General features: G+C 43.0%; 2 protein-coding genes across 2 annotated transcripts; both read left to right on the top strand.

The window, feature by feature from the left end:
* Positions 1 to 293: 293 nt before the first annotated feature.
* On the top strand, positions 294 to 2,352 carry LOC126589472 (expansin-A12-like). The gene is made up of 3 exons (XM_050254773.1): positions 294 to 508; positions 1,125 to 1,434; positions 1,931 to 2,352. The coding sequence occupies exons 1-3, from the start codon at positions 370 to 372 to the stop codon at positions 2,244 to 2,246; spliced, it is 765 nt and encodes a 254-aa protein (XP_050110730.1). The 5' UTR covers positions 294 to 369; the 3' UTR covers positions 2,247 to 2,352.
* Positions 2,353 to 9,694: 7,342 nt separating this feature from the next.
* On the top strand, positions 9,695 to 11,204 carry LOC126590421 (uncharacterized). The gene is made up of 3 exons (XM_050255884.1): positions 9,695 to 9,908; positions 9,995 to 10,470; positions 10,551 to 11,204. Coding segments are annotated over exons 1-3 (1,131 nt in total). The 5' UTR covers positions 9,695 to 9,907.
* Positions 11,205 to 20,136: the final 8,932 nt, after the last annotated feature.

The following is a 20,136-nucleotide window of genomic DNA, read 5'->3' on the forward strand; positions in this document are numbered from 1 at the left end:
TCACCGACATGTTACTCTGAAAAAACAGAAGATCGCACAACTAGTTGTGATCACATGTATTTGCTCTATCATGTCTCAAAACACGTCATTCCCTTACCGTACACTGTCTTTCCGTACATCATAGGACGTGGGAAAACGCGTTTTGCAAATACTAATTTTATAAAGTAAATACATATACACACGATACCATGCATGCATTAATGCTAATTTTCATTTTATTTTAATTTATTCACCGACGATCCTGTTTTGATCAGTCTATAAAATACTAAATGGAAGCCTGCTTCTTCAAGAAAGTGAAAGAACTTGAGAGTTTGTCCGGTAACAAGTACAGAAAAATTGATCTGCGGTTTAATTTACAGAGAAATTATAATGGTGCCTCTTTTCTGGCATCTTTTCTTGTTCGTTTGTATAGTTTTGGAGGGCATTATCCTCACCAATGTTGAAGCCAATGGATGGCTTAGTGGTCATGCAACTTTCTACGGGACCAACCAAGACCCAGCCACCCTTGGTAACTCACTTCTATTTTGATGAGAAAATAATGTTCTTTAACTTGTGTAACTTTACTACTTATTTCTTTAATATTTTTTTTAAAGTTATTTGTTGACGCTTTTAAAAAAGTGATCATGCACTCCTCCATGAATGTTCTCTTTCATGCTTTCACAAATGAGGAGTGCAAGATAACTTTTCTAGTGTGCCAATAATATGTTTTCTTATTAATTTCTAATTATGTTTTCTAAAAATGTCATTCTGCCTCACATCTTTTCTTCTATATCCGTTCATATACCTAATATGTTTTAGGACTGTTAATAACAAAGGCGCAAATTTTAGCGTGTGTTATACTTTTTCGCATTAACTTTTGCGTACTTGACATATGCTCGAATTGGTTGATACGGGCGCCACCGTTTTCCTTTTGTTTGTGCAATACGCGGTGATCATCACTAAAAAAAATTAATTATAAAATTGAACATTAATAACATTCTCCATGATTGCTGGTCTAGTGACATGCAATCTTGCTTCACTTCGTTGTAAGAGATTTTGATTCAAATCTCATATACTATAGTTCTAAGTTTTAAAGAAACGAAATCTTAAGAACAATATTGTTGATTTACATCATGTGTACGTAGGTGGTGCTTGTGGTTACGAAAGTACCATCCATTCGGGGTTTGGAGTGAACACAGCTGCCGTGAGTAGCACACTTTTCAGAGGAGGTGAGGCCTGTGGGGCGTGTTACCAAGTAATGTGTAACTACAACACAGATCCAAAGTGGTGCCTTCGAGGTCGTTCTGTGACGGTTTCCGCCACCAATTTCTGCCCCCCAAACAACAACGGAGGGTGGTGCAATTTTCCTCACCAACACTTCGACATGTCCATGCCTGCTTTTCTTCGCATTGCCCGACAAGGCAATGAAGGCATAGTTCCTGTCATTTACAGAAGGTAGCAACAATATTATATGGCTAAAATAGATTATTACACAACATAACAATTCACGAGTTTATAGCCAGTGCCCATTCAAAAGTCCTAATATAATAAATCCCAACATGCATGCACCATCTTTCCGGCCCGAACATCTACTTGAGGTCTAATAAAGAAAATTAAATATTTATGGAAAAGGAGACTCAAACTTGTGCAGTCTTAATTGTTGAATTATAATCAAATTTAATTTACATTTGATCGATGTGTTGAATTGATATATTATGAAATCTGCTATTGGTAGTCCAAAAATGTTATTATGTTGCACTTCTCTTTTATCAAAGCATAAGAGAGAAAATATACATGAATTCACGCATGATGACATTTTTAGACTATTAATAATTGATCCCTATGTTATACATATTGTAACTTTCAAGTAATTTTTGGTGTGACGGTAGTCTGAAACATTATAACGAACCTTGGTCATCCTCTTTGCAATTAATGTGTGTATGGACTAAAGAGTGTCCTGCAAAAGAAGAGGCGGAGTCCGATTTACCTTGAAGGGACAGTCGAGCTTCAACATGGTGATGATCTCCAACGTCGGCGGAAGCGGGGACGTGAAGGCTGCATGGATTAGGGGGTCGAGGATGAGAAGAGGAACGTGGCTGGCCATGCACAGGAATTGGGGGGCAAATTGGCAAAGCAGCGTTGACCTTCGAAACCAGAGACTCTCTTTTAAGCTCACACTGGTTGATGGAAGAGCACTTGTATTTTCTAATGTGGTTCCATCCACTTGGGGATTTGGACAAACATTTTCATCCCTCAACCAGTTCTGATCTTACGTACGAATAATTAACTAATTCATCAAAACAAGTTGGGAAACATTGTTGTATTTGTATGTTTATTCAACCATAGATATTAATAAATATATTATTACAATTACATTTCTTCTTTTGAATTTTTATGTTCAAAGTTGCAACATCAATGTTCACCTGGTTGTGGTTAACTATTTTTCCATACAAATGTCATAAAATCGTACCCTATAAGTTGAATTTATATATGGAAAGCAATAAACAATAGATATTTAGAGTTATCACATTCCATTTTAGCCTAAATACGGTAGTTATTACAACAATCATGACTTATATGTTAAGCATGAATCTGAACCATATCGCTTCGTCGAATGTCTTTGAAATATGAATACAGTGTATGGATCCTACTTAAAACTGGCCACCAAACCTCTTCCTTTTCAAAAAGACAACATTCTACAAGGGGCATTGCCAAAAATAAAAATTCTAAAAATTGTCGTATTGTTGTTACTTCGATCCATTAGGCTCTCTAGATGGGAATTGGCTCCACTTGGCATACCTTGCCCACAATTATTTGATCCCCTACAAGGAAGTGCTAAAATTTTACATGGTAGTTTGTTCAATGCTAGAACAAATTAGTGGAGGGACTTACGAAAAAATGAAACATTTTTTTAACAAGAAAAAATTAAAATTGTATACAACAAAACTCGAGCTCTATTCAGTTTGGAATCTGGCATATGAAATTGTTGCGAAATATACATATTCTGCTTTTAAAAGAGAAATCTTAATTAAGTACAGCGGTAAACGCAAAAATTATCTACCTCTCAATTTGTTTGTATTTGTAAATTTTGTTGATGCACAAAACCGGAGGTCTTGGAACAACAGAAAGTGTCAGGTTTTGTGACCTTCGCTTGGTTGCTTGGTTGCTTCAGTCACTAGTGAGGATAAGTACGTGAATGAATAGAGACAGAGAAGCAAACACAGGATGTACGTGGTTCACCCAGATTGGCTACGTCCACGGAGTAGAGGAGTTCTTATTAGTAGTGAAGGGCTTACACAAGTACAAAGGATCAAGCTCTCAATTTAGTGAGTTCTTGTGAATGATTTAACACAAAATGGCATTAGGCAATATTGTGGGGGAATGACCCCTATTTATAGAAAAACTTGTAGCTTTGTCACATTGACATGTGTCATGTTGTGATTGGTTCTTGATGTCGACACGTGCTGCGCTCTGATTGGCTTCTAATCTTGACACGTGTCGAGTAGTGATTGGCCTCCTGGTCGGAGGGGAACTCTTCTGGGTCCTTGACAGTATAGCGTTGGCCGGTGCTCGGTAGTTTCGGGATTGGTCAAGTATGGTACAAACAGTGCTCCCCTAAGTTCCCGAGTGAGGGAAACTCCTCGGTTGGGGACTTGCAAGATCCAATCCCTTGAGTAATCACGAAACTTCTAAGTACCGAAGTGTGGTCTGATCTTCATCTGCCCTTCTCTGGAAGTACCTTTCCTCCATCCGGGAATGGTGTATTTAGCTGATGTTGACGCACAAGGTAATGTATCAATTTCACTTGAAGCTTACTTGTAGTTTCGGGCTTGGTCAAGTGCGATACAAACCCTATAGTAGGAGTCCCCCAAGTCGCCGAGCTAGGAGATCTGCCGAAAGAGGTGACAGACAAGGTAAGCAGTCAAACTTCCAAGTAAGCAAACCAGGAGCAGAGGTTTGACTTCGGCTTCCGGTTGATTGTTCTCATTCTCCTTGTCTCTCATTCAACTGCCAGGATAAGGAGAAGCAAATGGATAAGAGATGATATGAGATACTTTTGCTTTTGAAGAAGTAACTTTCCACAGGCTTATTCTTGAACTGTGCTGGAGGGTTTTCTGGTGCCCTTCAGAGTATAAGGCCGACTCAAAAATTTGAGGGTCAAAACAAGTCCATCAAATCTAGAGTACGTTCGACCTTGATGATATGGGATACTATTGCTGTTGACGGAATAATGAATGTGGTATGGAAAGGTGTCGTGCTGTAGTGATCTGTTTCAGCCCACCGTTGAACCTTCTGCTTCAATCTTTTGCATGGCAGAAGTGGTGTGCAAACTTTGCATTTAAATGGTCCTTCAGAACATTCCTTCATAGTGACTCATTCACGCTTGGCAGCTTCAGTGTAAAGAGCCAATATCTGATCAACTGTCATGAGGTATTTGCCGGTGGAATTCGTGACCTTGATAGCAGTTGAGGATGAGTACTCGAGAGCAATGCTAAGTAAGCGACCAGGCAAAGGCTCCAGGCAGTCAGTTCCAAATTGGAGGTTTGATTTCAGGTTCCGACTGACTGCTCTCTTTCTCCTTGTCCTGCAGGTGTGGACAAGGACAAAGACAAAGACAGGGAGAAAGCATGATATGGGATACTCTTGCTTTCGACCCTGATGATATGAGATACTCTTGTTCTTGGTGTGGCTTATTTGCTGAGGTATTATCGGGGGGAAATAAAGCTGAGTATTTCGAGAGGTTATGTTGAGGGTGCCTTTTCGAATGTGAGAAAGGGTTGAGCATTTTTGCAGGTTTGCCTGTCCGTTGAGGAGGGAGGTCAATGTATATAGGGATTTCCCAATAACAAGTAGTAATGCTATTCCTTTACCCTTCTTGGTCACAGCAATGTAGTGGGAGCTGCCAGCTTCACGTGTTTTAATTTTGTCAGAGCACTTTGAAAAAGTGGTATGTGGTATCTGGAAAGCTGATATTACGTGTGAAGATTACAGACAAGCTTTATCTAAGGAAATCTGGCTCTCGAAGTTCTGAGAGTTGTGCCTCTTCGGTTTTCGAACAAGCAATCCCGTCGAGGATCTGACTCTCGAGATTCGGAAAGCGGTGCTACTCCGGTTTTTGAGAAAGTAATTATGTTGGGAGTCTTTTCTCGAATGTGAGTAAAGGTTGGACGTTCTTGCCAACCTGTCTTGCCGCAAAACACGGAGGTCGACACACATAGGGACTTTCCAGTTGTCAAGCAGTGGTGATGTTCCTTTACCCTTATGGGTAATAGTAGGGTAGCTGGAACTTCGAAATTCTCGTGCCTAAACTTTGTCAGAGATCTTTGACAAAGTTATATGTGGTACCCGAGGAGTTGATGGTGCATATGGAGAGCGGTGATTGAACAGTAAGATTCACGTGCTTTCTACTTCACCAGAAATCTTCGACAGATTGCCCGTAATTTCCGCAAAGCTGAGTGTGCATGTGACAGGTGCTGACGAGGCTGAAAAAGCATGTGCTTCTTCGATTTCTGAGATCGGCCCTCGTGGTCTCTGAGCAGCCCAGCTTTTGAGAAAGCAAACGCCTCTTCGATTTCTGAGATCGGCCCTCGTGGTCTCTGAGCAGCCCAGCTTTTGAGAAAGCAAACGCCTCTTCGATTTCTGAAGCTCCGTCGAGTGCAGATTTTTATAGAGGCTGGCATTAAGTTCCACAGCACACTTGAATCTCTACCAGTAGAAGCTCATTTCCTGCACTTCTAAGATCTTGATTTGTCTGACCTCTTCCTTCTTCAACACATTTGAAAATGTCTGGACCCTCCGACCGTCGTTTTGACTTGAACCTTGGAGAAGAGACAGCCACGCCTTCTCCAGACAACATATGGCGCCCATCCTTCATATCCCCTACTGGTCCTCTTACCGTTGGGGATTCTGTGATGAAGAATGATATGACCGCTGCAGTGGTGGCCAGGAACCTTCTCACTCCCAAAGATAACAGACTACTTTCCAAACGGTCTGATGAGTTGGCTGTTAAGGACTCTCTGGCTCTTAGTGTTCAGTGTGCAGGTTCTGTGTCTAATATGGCCCAACGCCTATTTGCTAGAACCCGCCAAGTTGAATCATTGGCTGCTGAAGTGATGAGTCTCAAACAGGAGATTAGAGGGCTCAAGCATGAGAATAAGCAGTTGCACCGGCTCGCCCATGACTATGCTACAAACATGAAGAGGAAGCTTGACCAGATGAAGGAATCTGATGGTAAGGTTTTACTTGATCATCAGCGGTTTGTGGGTTTGTTCCAAAGGCATTTATTGCCTTCGTCCTCTGGGGCTGTACCTGGTAATGAAGCTTCAAATGATGAACCTCCAATGCCTCCTCCTTCTGGGGTTTTGTCAAGTACTGAGGCTCCGGATAACCACCCTCCGGTGCTTTCTCTTTCTGGGGCTCTACCGACTGCTGAGACTTCCCCTAAGCAACCTTTGTGAAGGCTCCCTTTTGTTTGTTTATTTTGACTCATGTATATGTACATATTTGTGGCTTATCGAAAATATTAATAAATAAGCTTTGCTTCATTTCAACATATTGTGTTAAATACACCAAAGCCTTCTTCATAAAGTTCTTTGAATTTTTGCTTTTGTTGAAACCTGTATTGTTGAAGCTTTGTGAGTGAAGCATGTAGTTTGAGGTAGTGTTCCCTTAATTTCCCGAGTGAGGAAAACTTCTCGGTTGGAGACTTGAAAAATCCAAGTCACTGAGTAGTCACGAACTTTTGAGTACCAAGGCGTAGTAGCATATGGTGGGAGTCCCCCAAGTCTCTAGTCGAGGGAGTTGACGAATGAGGTGTCTTGCTAATAGTCCATGTCGTAAGTACCAAAACTTCATTCTTTTGTTTTCTAAGTGGTAGCCCCGGACTTTTTCTTCATATATTTTGTTTATGAAGGTTGCTAGGCCCGAATAAGTGGAATTGCAGAAGGTGTAACGGTTGGTAGCTGTTTTATGGAAAGCCATCTGACTACGATAGTCTTGCACAGGATGACTATAGGGAGATACACACACATACTGCTATGATAGAGGGTGTAACCGTTGGTGCATTACAATCATAATGGAAGCATCACAATGATGGAAGCATCACAATGATGAAAGCATCATAATGATGAAAACACCATAATGATGAAACATCATAATGATGTTTCTTTGGTGGAATTGTTTTTCATTTCCCCTAACACCCGGAATTGGTTTTCAATATAAGACCATCATCTGTAGCTCGAATCACAAAGTTGGCTTCATGAAAGTTGTTCTTTAATTCCTTAACTACAACATATCCAAATTTGAGAGCCATCAGATCAGTACAACTCTAGAAATTCAGGTACGACGAGTGATTGTTCATCATTTGTCTGTCAACACGTCAGACCTGTTGTGAGCTTCAAAAACTCCATTTTCTCTTGCTTAGATCAACAAACTTTCTTCAGCGAAGTTGTTCCTTAACTTGTGAACTACAACATATCCAAAATTTAGATCCCTCGGAGCTGTATAACTCAAGAAATTCAGGTATGATGAATGACTGGTTATTATTTTTCTGTCAACCCGTCAGATTTGTTGTGAGCTTCGAAACTCCATTTTCTATTGTTCAGATCAGCATGCTTTCTTCATTGAAGTTGTTCCTCATCGTCTCTTTCATAACATATCAAAAATTCAGAATGAACTAATGGTTAAATATTTCCAGATCTTCGAAACATCACAGCAGCTTCGAAATCTGCAAGAATCCGACTGTCATGCTTGGAGCTTCAACACTTTAATTTCCGTGGCTCAAACAGAAATGGTTCCTTCTTGAAAGTTGTTCATCTGCTCAAGAACTAGAGGGTGTCCAAAATTCAGCTCCATTGGAGAGAAGCAGCAGCTGCAAAAATTTGATAGAGAAAAGGAGGCGAAGCTTTGTTGGATTTCTAGGCTGGGGAAGATTCCAGTTTTTGTAGCAACTTCAGTACTGGTGAATTGCTTGTATTTTTGTCCATAACTAAATTTTGGACTTTGAATTATTATTTGATCTATCATAATATGTTTGGGAACATATATAAGTGAATAAATAAGAAGGAAGATTTTGGGCCCTTGTGGGTGTAAAACAAAAAATGTTTAGGTTTTGTGAACAAAATTTGTTTATTTGGAGCAAGGTTTTGTGTTGAAGCTTTGTAGGTGAAGCTTTGGTGTTGAAGCTTTCTAGGTGAAGCTTTGATGGTGAAGCTTTGTAGATGAAGCTTTGTAGATGAAGCTTGCTAGGTGAAGCTTTGATGGTGAAGCTTTGATGGTGAAAGTATGTAGATGAAGCTTTGTAGATGAAGCTTGCTAGGTGAAGCTTTGATGGTGAAGCTTTGATGGTGAAAGTATGTAGATGAAGCTTTCTAGGTGAAGCTTTTTTAGGTGAAGCTTTGTAGGTGAAGCTTTTTTAAGTGAAGCTTTGGGCCCTTGTGAAGCTTTGGAGGTGAAGCTTTTCGGGTGAAGCTTTTTTGGGTGAAGCTTTGTGGGTGAAGCTTTTTAGGGGAAGCTTTGTGGGTGAAGCTTTGGAGGTGAAGCTTTTCGGGTGAAGCTTTTTTTTGGGTGAAGCTTTGTGGGTGAAGCTTTTTAGGGGAAGCTTTGTGGGTGAAGCTTTGGAGGTGAAGCTTTTCGGGTGAAGCTTTTTTTTGGGTGAAGCTTTGTGGGTGAAGCTTTGTGGGTGAAGCTTTGGAGGTGAAGCTTTTCGGGTGAAGCTTTTTGGATGAAGCCTTTTTTTTTTTTTGTTTTTTTTTTTTTTTTTTTTGGCGCTTGACACGGTCTTCATTTGCTTGTTTTGTAGTGACTGTGGAAGACGGATTGCTTTCTGATTGAGAAGGGTTCCGGCATCGCTTTGCACCATCTTCATGTGGGTAATATAGGAACTTCCTTATGTTTTGATCATGCATGTAGTGATAGAATTTGTTTCTTCTTATTGTAGATGTCAGAGCCTGGAAGTTCTAGTGATGAGGGCTCTTCTAGCTTTAGCTCTAAGTCTGAGTCTGCAATGTCGGAGTCTTCAGGGTCTTTGTTAGAGTCCGGTACTAGAGAAACATTGGATGATCTTCCCAACCGTCAAACTTTAGCTATTGCTAGTTCTTCCTCCATGGCGTTGGGTGAGGGGGTTGTTTTTGATGCCATACCCATAGTTCGCTCTGAGTTCACAGCAGACCATCTAAAGAATAACTTGTTAGATAATGAGAAGCAGGTTGAGGCGCTAAGGCAGTCATGTAATATCCCTCGTAGTGTAGGGATACGTTTGGTACATGATGAAGAATGGCCTTCTGAGCCTCCCCAGGGTCATGTTATGTTCTACACCCAGATATTACTGACTTTAGGGGTGAGACTACCTTTACATCCGTGGTTGCAAAAGATGTTATCTTTGATCGGATATGCACCTGGGCAACTCAATCCTGGTTTCTGGGATACTTTGATTGGATTTTATATCATTTGGATGGAGTGTGGGTTGTGTGAGCCTTCCTTCCATCAGTGGCGTTACTGTTACAAGATGCGCCCAGCAAAATCATGCACTGGTTATGCCGAGTGTGCATGTCGGAGTGAGAGAGAGCGTATTGTGTATGGTAAGAAAAAGGCATACTACACATGGAAAAACCGTTGGTGCTTTCTGTATAATGATTGGGAGTATGATAAGGGTGTCACGCCTGAGCGACGTGTGCTTACTCACTTCCAAACTGTAGGTTGTAACGTATCCACCGTTCGTACTATTTGCTATTTGTTGTGGTCTTTTCTTGCTTCTAACACTTTGCTTCATGTAGTGACGCGGGGCACCATCCAACTGTTTGGGCAGGAGCTATCTGACATAGAGAAGGTGTTGAGGGTGCCCAAAGAGGATAGACACTTAAGCAAGCTACGACCCTTATTTCGTCGGTACGGTTTCCAACCCTTAGTTTCCGAGAGCCAGGGACGATCGAGTAAGTTGTATCCTTCATGTAAACTTAGCTCAATTCCTTACTTTATTTGGAAAGTTGTATTTCTTATTTTGATTTTCCTTATGCAGTGGAGAAGGTAAGCAAGAAAACAGGGACTAGCACCCATAAAAGGAAAGCACCAGTGTTAGTTCCTTCGGAAGACATCCTACCGCATAAGAAAATTCATAAGTTCCGAGGGGAACCATCCGTTAGACCTAAGTCCCAAGATGTGGTCCTTAAGGGGCCTGCCTTTAGGAAGACTGGAGTCAAGGCCGTTGATAATGCTGCTGCCGTAGTTGCAGGAGAAGGGAGCCGACTGTTGCCTCATCCTCTTACTATGGAGCACACTGTCCAGGAAAGTGATCCTGGTTCCCGCCATGAGGGGAAAGGCAAGGAAAGAGCTGGCAGTGTCCCGTGGAAGGACTTGAGGGTTGCCACGCGGCCAAAGGATTTTGGGGATATCAACAATTGCTTGGCAGGGCGTCGATTCGCCTTCGATGAGCTCGGAGAGCCCTTAGCTAAGGATGAATCGGATTGCGACCGGATGTTGAAGCTGTCTTCATATGTGAGTGTTACTTTGTCATTTCCTTACTTTTTCCTCTTTATTATCATTATTTAAGTAGTGATGATCGTCTTGCCATGCAGGTCATGGCCGAGTATCACGACAGACTGCAAGAGGTTGAGCGGTACAAGGCAAAACTGAAGGAGAATAAGCAGCTTGTGGACGAGGCCCGGAGGAATAAGGGACTTTTGACTCAGGCCCTCCAACTGAAGGACGAAACCATGGAGAGCTTGAAAAGGCGAAATGGTGAGAACCTAAGGCTTAAGAAATTGTTTGAGGCAACTAAAAAACAGTTGGAGGTGGCTACCTTGGAAGTATCCAAGGTTAGGGGAGAATTGGATGGTGCCTTAGTTGAGATTTCTGAACTGGAGAAGAGCATTCCAACTGAAAGGGAGGCTGCTGTGCAAGAATACTTAAGTTCTTCGACCTTTCATCTTGCTATTAAACCCTACTGTGCTCAAGAAGCTCGCTTTGAAAAAAGGAAATGGATGGCCATCCTTGATCGTTATGATGATGGGAGCATTCTTCGAAAATACCACGAAGATATAGATGAGCATCATCGAAAGGGCGAGACATTTGTCCTTGCTGTTGATCCTAGCAGCGAAGATGAGTCTGATAATGAAGGTAGTGCTGATGCACAGACTCAGCATGGTGAAGAGGATCTTGGGGATGCAGAGGATGATGGTAGGACACGGAGTGGTACTGCCAGGGGCTCGGCTTCAGATGAGAATGAATAGCAGTGTCTTTACTATCTGCATGTATTCTGGATGTAGTAGTCTGATGTGTGTATAACATGTGCCCATGTTATAAGCTTGAGAGTTTTGGATTTTAGGTGTTTATGAGTGTTTGCACTATTATTAATGCATGTTTGGCTATGTATGAATAGATCTATTGTTTGGATATAAGCCATTGTTTGGTTGTTCCTTTCTTTGTATAGTCTTGTCGACACATACTTAGATTTTGCTTCGTGTTGGATATATCTGCTTTGAGGTTTCAACACTTGAGTGTTCCCTTGCTAGGAATGTAAAAGAGTGAGGGCTGAGTTGGCTAAATTACCTCTTTATTGAATTCATTGCCAAATGGCCTTCATTACATAGGATGCCGAACGGCTATAGCTCAACACTTGTACATCGTGAGTCTATTTGTAGTAGTACTTCAAGTGATCAGCGTTCCATGGATGGCCAAGGGTCTTGCCATCGGAGCTTCTAAGTGTGTAAGAGCCAGGGCGACTGATGCCAATGACTTCATACGGTCCATCCCAGTTTGGACTAAGTGTGCCTTCACTCGGGACTCTGTCGCAGAGTAATCTTTTCTTTAAGACCCAGTCTCCTATTTTGAAAGAACGAAGCTTGACCCTAGAGTCATAATAGTTGGAGATGCGCTGCTTGTAGGCGACATTCCTCAAGTGAGCTTGGTTTCTGTGTTCCTCGACTAAATCCAAGTTGAGGGTGAGTTGTTTGTCATTTTCACTTTGAATGTAGTTCTGGACTCGGAATGTTGCTTGCTCGAGCTCAACAGGGACAACCGCCTCTGTGCCAAAGGCAAGTGAGAATGGAGTTTCTCCTGTTGAAGTCCGATATGAAGTGCGATATGACCAAAGAACTTGGGGTACAAATTCTGGCCAACAGCCTTTAGCTTTGTCCAAGCTGGTTTTCAAAGTGCGCTTGATTATTTTGTTGATGGCCTCAACTTGTCCATTAGACTGGGGATGAGCTGGAGAGGCAAAGCATAAGCTGATGTTGAACTTAGAGCAGAACAACCTGAACTTCTTGTTGTCAAACTGTCGCCCATTGTCAGTGACTATCGCATTGGGAATGCCGAATCTACAAAGGATGTTCTTCCACACGAAGTCTTCTATCTTTGCCTCAGTAATGGTTGCCAAGGGTTCTACTTCAGCCCACTTTGTGAAGTAGTCCACTGCAACGACTGCGTAACAGACTTTGCCCTTCCCTGCCGGCATTGGGCCGATCAAATCAAGTCCCCACTGGGCGAAGGGCCAAGGGCTGATCATAGGAGTAAGAGGCTCTGGAGGGGAATGAGGAATAGTTGCATATCGTTGACATTTGTCACATGAGCGGGATACTTTGATGGCATCCTGGTGGAGTGTTGGCCAGTAATATCCTTGGCGAAAAGTCTTGTGTGCTAGGGACCGAGATCCAGCATGATCTCCACAGACTCCCTCATGTATTTCCCGAAGGACGATTTCCGCCTCGGCAGGCGTAAGACACCTTAAGTATGGCAGGCTAAAACCTCGCTTATAGAGTTGATCATTGATGATCAGGTAGCGGGTAGACTTGTATCGAATTTGCTTAGCCTGGACTTTATCATTTGGGAGGGTGCCATGAGCAAGGAAATTATAGATCGGGGTGATCCAACTATCCCCCTGTTGTAAGTTGCATACTTCTGCGGCCATGGTGCTTGGTGTTGCCAACAGTTCGACATGAATTTTTCTTCCAATCTTGTCTTCCACAGCTGAGGCGAGGCGAGCCAGGGCGTCTGCATGACTGTTTGCCGCTCGAGGAACTTGGGTGATCTGGTAGTGGAAGTGCTTGAGCAAAAGTTGTGTTTGCGCAAGATATGCTGCCATGGAGCTGTCCTTAGCATCAAAGTTGTTGGTAACCTGGTTGACCACTAATTGGGAGTCACTGAAAATATCAATTTGTTTAACCCCGAGGTGTTTGGCCAAACGTAATCCTGCTAGAAGGGCTTCATACTCGGCCTCATTATTTGATGCCTTGAATTTGAAACGAAGAGCATACTCCATTGCTACTTTGTCGGGCGTAGTCAAGACTAGTCCCGCTCCACAGCCCTGTTGGTTGGATGAGCCATCAACATACAGACTCCATGCTGAGGTCGTTGATTCTACTTTCTGAGCTTCCGAGGGTAATGAAGCCACTGCTTCAGGTGTAGAAGCAATGTCAACCGGATATGTGAAGTCGGCAATGAAGTCTGCCACTGCTTGGCCCTTCTCAGCTGGCTTTGGTTGGTAGGAGATGTCAAACTCACCCAACGCTATTGCCCATTTGATCATTCGCCCTGAAGTGTCAGGACTTTGGAGTATCTGTCGAAGAGGATAATTGGTAAGCACGATGATGGAGTGCGCTTGGAAGTAAGGGCGGAGTTTTCGAGCAGACATGACCAATGCCAGAGCCAATTTCTCAATGTTAGAGTACCGTGTCTCCGCATCTTGTAAGGCTTTGCTAGCGTAGTAGACAGGTCGCTCAATATTCCCATCCTTTCGAATGAGAACGGAACTTACGGCTGAAGCTGATACCGATAGGTAGATAATGAGAATGTCTCCTACCTCGGGCTTGGAGAGTAGAGGGGCTTTACTCATGTACTCCTTGAGGTTTTTGAATGCCTCGGCACATTCATCAGTCCATGTAATGTACTTCCTACTTCCCTTAAGTGCTTTAAAAAAGGGAGCACATTTGTCTGTGGCCTTAGAAATGAACCTGGTTAAGGCTGCCACCTTGCCAGTAAGGCTCTGGATGTCCTTTGAAGTTACCGGTTCCTTCATGTCGAGGATTGCTTTGATCTTCTCGGGATTAGCTTCAATGCCTCGTTGGCTAATCATGAAACCTAAGAATTTGCCAGAGCCTACGCCGAAAGCACATTTGTTGGGGTTTAACCTCATTCGATACCTCTTCAAAATAGTGAAAGTTTCAGATAGGTTGGTGATGTGTTGGTCAGCATGTTTGCTTTTGACTAACATATCATCAACGTAAACTTCCATGCTCTTCCCAATCTGCTCGGCGAACATTGAGTTGACTAGTCTCTGATAAGTCGCTCCTGCATTCTTTAGGCCGAAAGGCATAACTTTATAGCAGTATAGTCCTCTGTCGGTAGTGAAGGCTGTGTGTTCTTGATCCGAAGGGTTCATGAGGATTTGGTTGTATCCTGAGTAAGCATCCATGAAGCTCAGGAGTTCACACCCGGCCGTAGAGTCTATAAGTCTGTCAATAAGAGGAAGAGGGAAGCTATCTTTCGGACACCCTTTGTTTAGGTCGGTGTAGTCAACACACATTCTCCACAAGACCTTTTGAAGCAAAAGACTTTCTTTGGTCGGATTTTTCTTAACAAGGACCACATTTGCTACCCATGTCGGGTAATTGACTTCGCGGACAAAGCCTATGCCTTTGAGTTTTTCAACTTCTGCTTTCATTGCCTCGTATCGTTCAGCGTCATAAGATCTTCGCTTCTGTCTCACCGGCTTGATCTTGGGGTCAATACTCAAACGATGACAGATGACATCGGGAGAGATGCCTGGCATGTCCTCGTATGACCAGGCGAAGACTTCAGTGTTCTCTTTCAAAAAAGATATCAATGCTAACCGAAGGGGTGGTGACAATGTGGTGCCAATCTTCACCATGCGATCTGGATAATCTCTTGAGATAGGTACCTTCTCCAACTCTTCAGCAGGTTGGGCTTGCTGGGTGAAAGAGTCATCTCGAGGATCATCGGGTTGATTGTTGCTATCAGGAAGATCCAAGTTCGCTTCATCTAGGCTGGTCTTTGTGACTTGGTCATGTACAGACAGGGTTTCCTTGGGTCCGGGCAAGTGTTGTTGCTTAACTGAAGTGTTGTAACATGATCGTGCACTAAGCTGATCTCCTCTGATGTAGCCGTTGCCATGGGGGGTTGGAAATTTCATCAACAGCATATGCGTGGATACCATAGCCTTGAGATCATTGATGCCTGTGCGCCCAAAGATGACATTGTATGCCGTTGGGCAGTCAACCACTAGGAAGTTAGTGGTAATGATAGCCGTGTAAGGGCCTGTACCAATAGTAAAGGGTAAATGTATGCTCCCTAAGGGTTGCACGATATCACCGGAGAAGCTTATCAGAGGAGAAATCGAGCGATCGAGCAAGTGTTCAGCTACACTGAGTGCCCTGAAAGCTTCGGCAAACATGATATTGACCGAAGCCCCTGTGTCTACGAGGATTCGTCGAACATCAAAGTTGGCTATGTGAGCCTCCACGATCAATGGGTCGTTATGAGGGTAGATGATGCCTCTTTCTTCCTCAGGGTAGAAACATATCGGATCCCAGTTAGGTTTTTGATACTTCCCTCCCCTGATGTCTTCCACGTGAAACACTTGGTGACCAGGCCTCAGACTTCGTTCACTGTTTTTCATGGCCCTATTGGAAGATTCAGATATGGGTGTGCCGCCGCTTATGGAATATATGACATTCACCTGGCGTTGGTTACGGTTATCCCTTTGAGGGTGAAGAAGGAATTGATCAATTTTTCCTTCTCGTGCCAAAGCTTCAATACGATCACGGAGGATGATACATTTCTCGCTATCATGGCCGTTATGCTCATGGTAGCAACAAAACGTGCCCGCGTTATTCGGGGGCGTGTAATCTGGGTGCCTCGGCTTTGGCTTTGGTATCAGGTGAGCTATGCTGGGGTAAATGGCCGCGCATGTGGCATTCAAGGGCGTGTATGTCTCATACCTTGGGGTAGGGGGTATCTTGACGCGGGTTTGACCCACTGCATTGACTGCCTGGGGGCGAGCGTTATTGTGGCGATACCCTTGGTTATCGGGATAGTGTCCCTTACTCTTTTTACTGAAAGGAGAGTGGTGAGGATGGAAATCCTTCCTCTTGCCTTGAAATTGATATGTCTGTTGATTCGGTGAAGCATTATGCAAGGCATGGGGAGGTGCCACTGCTGTTTGGGAAGTCGAGGTCTTCTCATTTAGGTGAGTCTGGCTTCCACCTCCCACTTGTTGATAAATGATGGTTGTAGGGGGTTTCTCCTGATATGTCTTTGCCTCGGCGGAGGCATGGTTATAAGCCTGCGCCATCACCTCAGAGTAAGTCTTCCAAGTATTGGCATTGATCATGTATTTAAAGAAACAATCACGTAGGCCTGCCGTGAAGGCTTTGAGGGCAGTCTTGTCATCTGCTTCGGCACACCGGGAGTATTCATGGCTGAAGCGGCCAGCATACATACGTAATGACTCGTCTGGCTTCTGGCGGATAGTGTACAAGTCATCTGCAGAGTGCAAGCGATCGGTTTGGAAAATGTGTTGGGAAACAAATAGTTTCCTCAATTCCTCAAATGAGTCTACCGTCTCAGGTGTAAGACGACAATACCAATTTAGAGCTCCACCAGAGAGGGTGGAGGGGAAGAGAAGACATCGCTCTTCGTCGGTGTGCATCCGGTATGCCATGGTGGACTCAAAGAGGTTAAGGTGTTCAATCGGGTCCTCTTTTCCAGTATAAAGTTGCAAGCCAAGCTTTTGCTTTGTCTTTGCTTGAAGGGGGGTGTTGAGGATCCTCCTTGTAAGAGGGCCAGGCCTGGGTTGGTTCCAGTCAGGTATTTCAGCCTGACGTTCAGCCTTCAACTTGTTTACTTCCTCAAGAAGTTGTAGGACAAGGGGGTCCTGAGCGGAGTTATGTGTCACTGGAGCTTTCTTTCGTAAATCTCCATCTCCTCTTGGAATTAGGAAGGTTTGATCAAGGGCATGTGATTTTTCCCTGGACTCGCTGTACTGGCTTCCAGGGTATGTCTGTCGGAACACCTCTGAGTCCCCTGTACCCTCATGTCTCTCTGGGACTTGTTGCCCCTTCCCCAAATTGGTGGCCGGCTTGGGCCGTGGCAGGGGACCGAGTCTCTCAGAAATCCTTGGGTCATTAATCTTTGAGCTTATATGGATGGAATTCTCTCGACGTTGCTTCAGGAAATCCCGACAATCGCGAAAGACGGCTTTTGATCCTTCTGCCCCTTCAGTAAAGAGGTGTCTCCCTCCACTTCTCATGGTTCGGGTTGAAGCAACTGGGTTAAGAGAAGCCTCATGTTGATTATCAAGTCGAGGGGTAATCTGTTCCCTATCAGGGATATCTATGTCGAATGCATGTGACCCTCCATGTTGGAGGGCACCCAGTTGATGGTTGACTTCCACGGGGGCAACAAGCTCGCGTGTCTGAGCTTGCCTAGCTTCGTGGAGTGTCTCGAAGAGCTTCTCATATTGCTCCTGGAGGACCTCATTCTTCATTGCTATCTTGTTGTTCTGAGCTTCCAACTCATCGACTTTAGCTTGAAGAAGAACTCGTTTTCCTTCCTTCTTTCGTTGTTTCGCACTATGTGCAAGGGGGGTGTCATTCTGTGTGCTGTGGCTTCCTTCGCTTCCCATGCTGGAGAGGGATGCCTGGTCAAAAGAAAGTGTACGAATGATAGAAACCAGCTTGACACAGCTGAAGAGAGTAGGAATAAGTGTCGTTTCCCACAGACGGCGCCAAATGTTGATGCACAAAACCGGAGGTCTTGGAACAACAGAAAGTGTCAGGTTTTGTGACCTTCGCTTGGTTGCTTGGTTGCTTCAGTCACTAGTGAGGATAAGTACGTGAATGAATAGAGACAGAGAAGCAAACACAGGATGTACGTGGTTCACCCAGATTGGCTACGTCCACGGAGTAGAGGAGTTCTTATTAGTAGTGAAGGGCTTACACAAGTACAAAGGATCAAGCTCTCAATTTAGTGAGTTCTTGTGAATGATTTAACACAAAATGGCATTAGGCAATATTGTGGGGGAATGACCCCTATTTATAGAAAAACTTGTAGCTTTGTCACATTGACATGTGTCATGTTGTGATTGGTTCTTGATGTCGACACGTGCTGCGCTCTGATTGGCTTCTAATCTTGACACGTGTCGAGTAGTGATTGGCCTCCTGGTCGGAGGGGAACTCTTCTGGGTCCTTGACAGTATAGCGTTGGCCGGTGCTCGGTAGTTTCGGGATTGGTCAAGTATGGTACAAACAAATTTCATTTTCAAGTTTTGTGGATGCAGATATGCGCTAAACAACATACTAAGTCTAAGATTTGGGAATAAGGATCGGATGTAATTAAGTTTGTTTGATAATAGTTGCATCTAGTTATGTTGGTTCTAAGTCTTTTGAGTTTAGTGACACCTATTGTTTTTTATTTATAATTTGCTTGTGTTTTTGTGACAAGGTACAAACTTTAAAGAAATCCTTAAACCAAAAATTAAGACTCAATAGAAAAAATCAAGGCCAACCTCGCTATTCTAATAGCTATCATATTGACAGATTTGTATGTGTGACAAGTAGGAGAAGCAACAAAAGAACGCAACCATGTAATTCCAAAGTCAAAAGAACTTCAATTATGACAACTAGAAATTGAATTGGTTCATAACTCGATACATGGGGATAACGCACAAAACCGCAACATAACTAATTAAGGATAACTCTTTGAATACAAGTGATGACCATCGAGTACTATATGAGTTGGATCTAATAATTAAGTTGGTGGTAATTGCTGAAAATTTATTGACACTCAATGTAAAAATTAAATATTTATTTAAATTGATACGAAAAAATCAACACTAAAGTATAATATGACCTTCATTAGTGAATAGAAACTTAGGTAAGTTTAGGAGAGAGAAGACTAGAAGAAAAGATAAGATCAATTTTTGGACGAAAATTTCTATTTTTATACTATTATTTATACTATCTTTTTAAAAGTACAACAATTTTTTTTTTCCTAATGGATACAAGTGATATTAATGTGGATCCTAGAAATCCTCAAATCGTGTCCATTCATCGTACATCATACAACTATAAATTATTTAAATATTTTTTTATTTAAAATTAAACATGAACACTATCTGACAAAAAATGATCGCACGATATACGATGAATGGACACAATTTGAGGATCCTCGGGATCCTCATTCCAAGTGATATTAGAGAATAAGAAAATAAAACGCAAACGTTGACTCTTCATTGGGAACTTCTTTCACATAAAATTTATACGCCATAGTTGGATGAGCACCATGTTGAACTGATCCACTCGAAGCACTTGTGCTCCCAGTGGGGAATCGAATGGGGTAGGGCTTGGACAACTAGCACTCACAGTAAAGGGATTGTCTGTCCAAGAAGACGAGTTACTCTCAAACGTACGAATATTAACCAAGTCAAGACCTGTAGTCTAAAGGCTTGAATCTTTTCTCAAGATTTGTTGCTTCTTCCAGTTTCCTTTTTCTTGTATTGGACCTCATATGCCCCGCATGGCACTCCAGCTTGCAAGCGTCTTGCCACACTCCGAAACACTTACGCTTGCTCTCGAGTTGGGCCCGTGGTGATACCATTTTTATTGTTGTTGCTGTCTTCTTGTTATTGTTGCTGTCTTTTGCTGTTGTTGTCTTCTGCTGTTGTTGCTGTCTTTTGTTGTTATTGTTGATGTCGTCATTGTCGTTGTAGTGTTGCTCTCCTTAGCAGCAGTACGAGGGTTGAGGCTGATGATGATCTTCAGCTTGGTTGGTAGCAATTGTTGGCCTTCTTCCAAAATTTATATTGGATGAGATCAATGATGGAAGTCTAAATCCAGTACTAGTCCTAGACACGACATGATTAGGACTAGTATTTGGAAGATGATTGGTTAGCGATGAACTTTGTGGTCTGCTTAGGGTTGGTGATTGAAATGTTAAAGGATTCTGATTTAGTGGTGTTGTATGGAAATAATGGGCGGGTTGATGGTACTTGAATTGGATTCGATGGATTTTGAGTTCCCCCTCCCAAGTGTTGAGGCAGCCCACGACCATCGAATATTCCAAAACCTGGAAAATGAGATGTGGTTGAAATATCATCGTGGGGAGCACTGGTCTATATGGGTAGACCAGTACACCCCGACGTACATT

The sequence above is a fragment of the Malus sylvestris genome, chromosome 11 (genome assembly GCF_916048215.2).
Source record: "Malus sylvestris chromosome 11, drMalSylv7.2, whole genome shotgun sequence".
Classification (NCBI taxonomy): domain Eukaryota; kingdom Viridiplantae; phylum Streptophyta; class Magnoliopsida; order Rosales; family Rosaceae; genus Malus; species Malus sylvestris.

Excerpts from the sequence above, each read along its gene's own strand:
- LOC126589472 (XM_050254773.1), top strand. The coding sequence starts at position 370 with ATGGTGCCTCTTTTCTGGCATCTTTTCTTGTTCGTTTGTATAGTTTTG. Across the intron at positions 509-1,124 it reads CCAAGACCCAGCCACCCTTG|GTGGTGCTTGTGGTTACGAA; the intron begins GTAACTCACTTC and ends ATGTGTACGTAG. Across the intron at positions 1,435-1,930 it reads GTTCCTGTCATTTACAGAAG|AGTGTCCTGCAAAAGAAGAG; the intron begins GTAGCAACAATA and ends TATGGACTAAAG.
- LOC126590421 (XM_050255884.1), top strand. Across the intron at positions 10,471-10,550 it reads TGTTGAAGCTGTCTTCATAT|GTCATGGCCGAGTATCACGA; the intron begins GTGAGTGTTACT and ends CTTGCCATGCAG.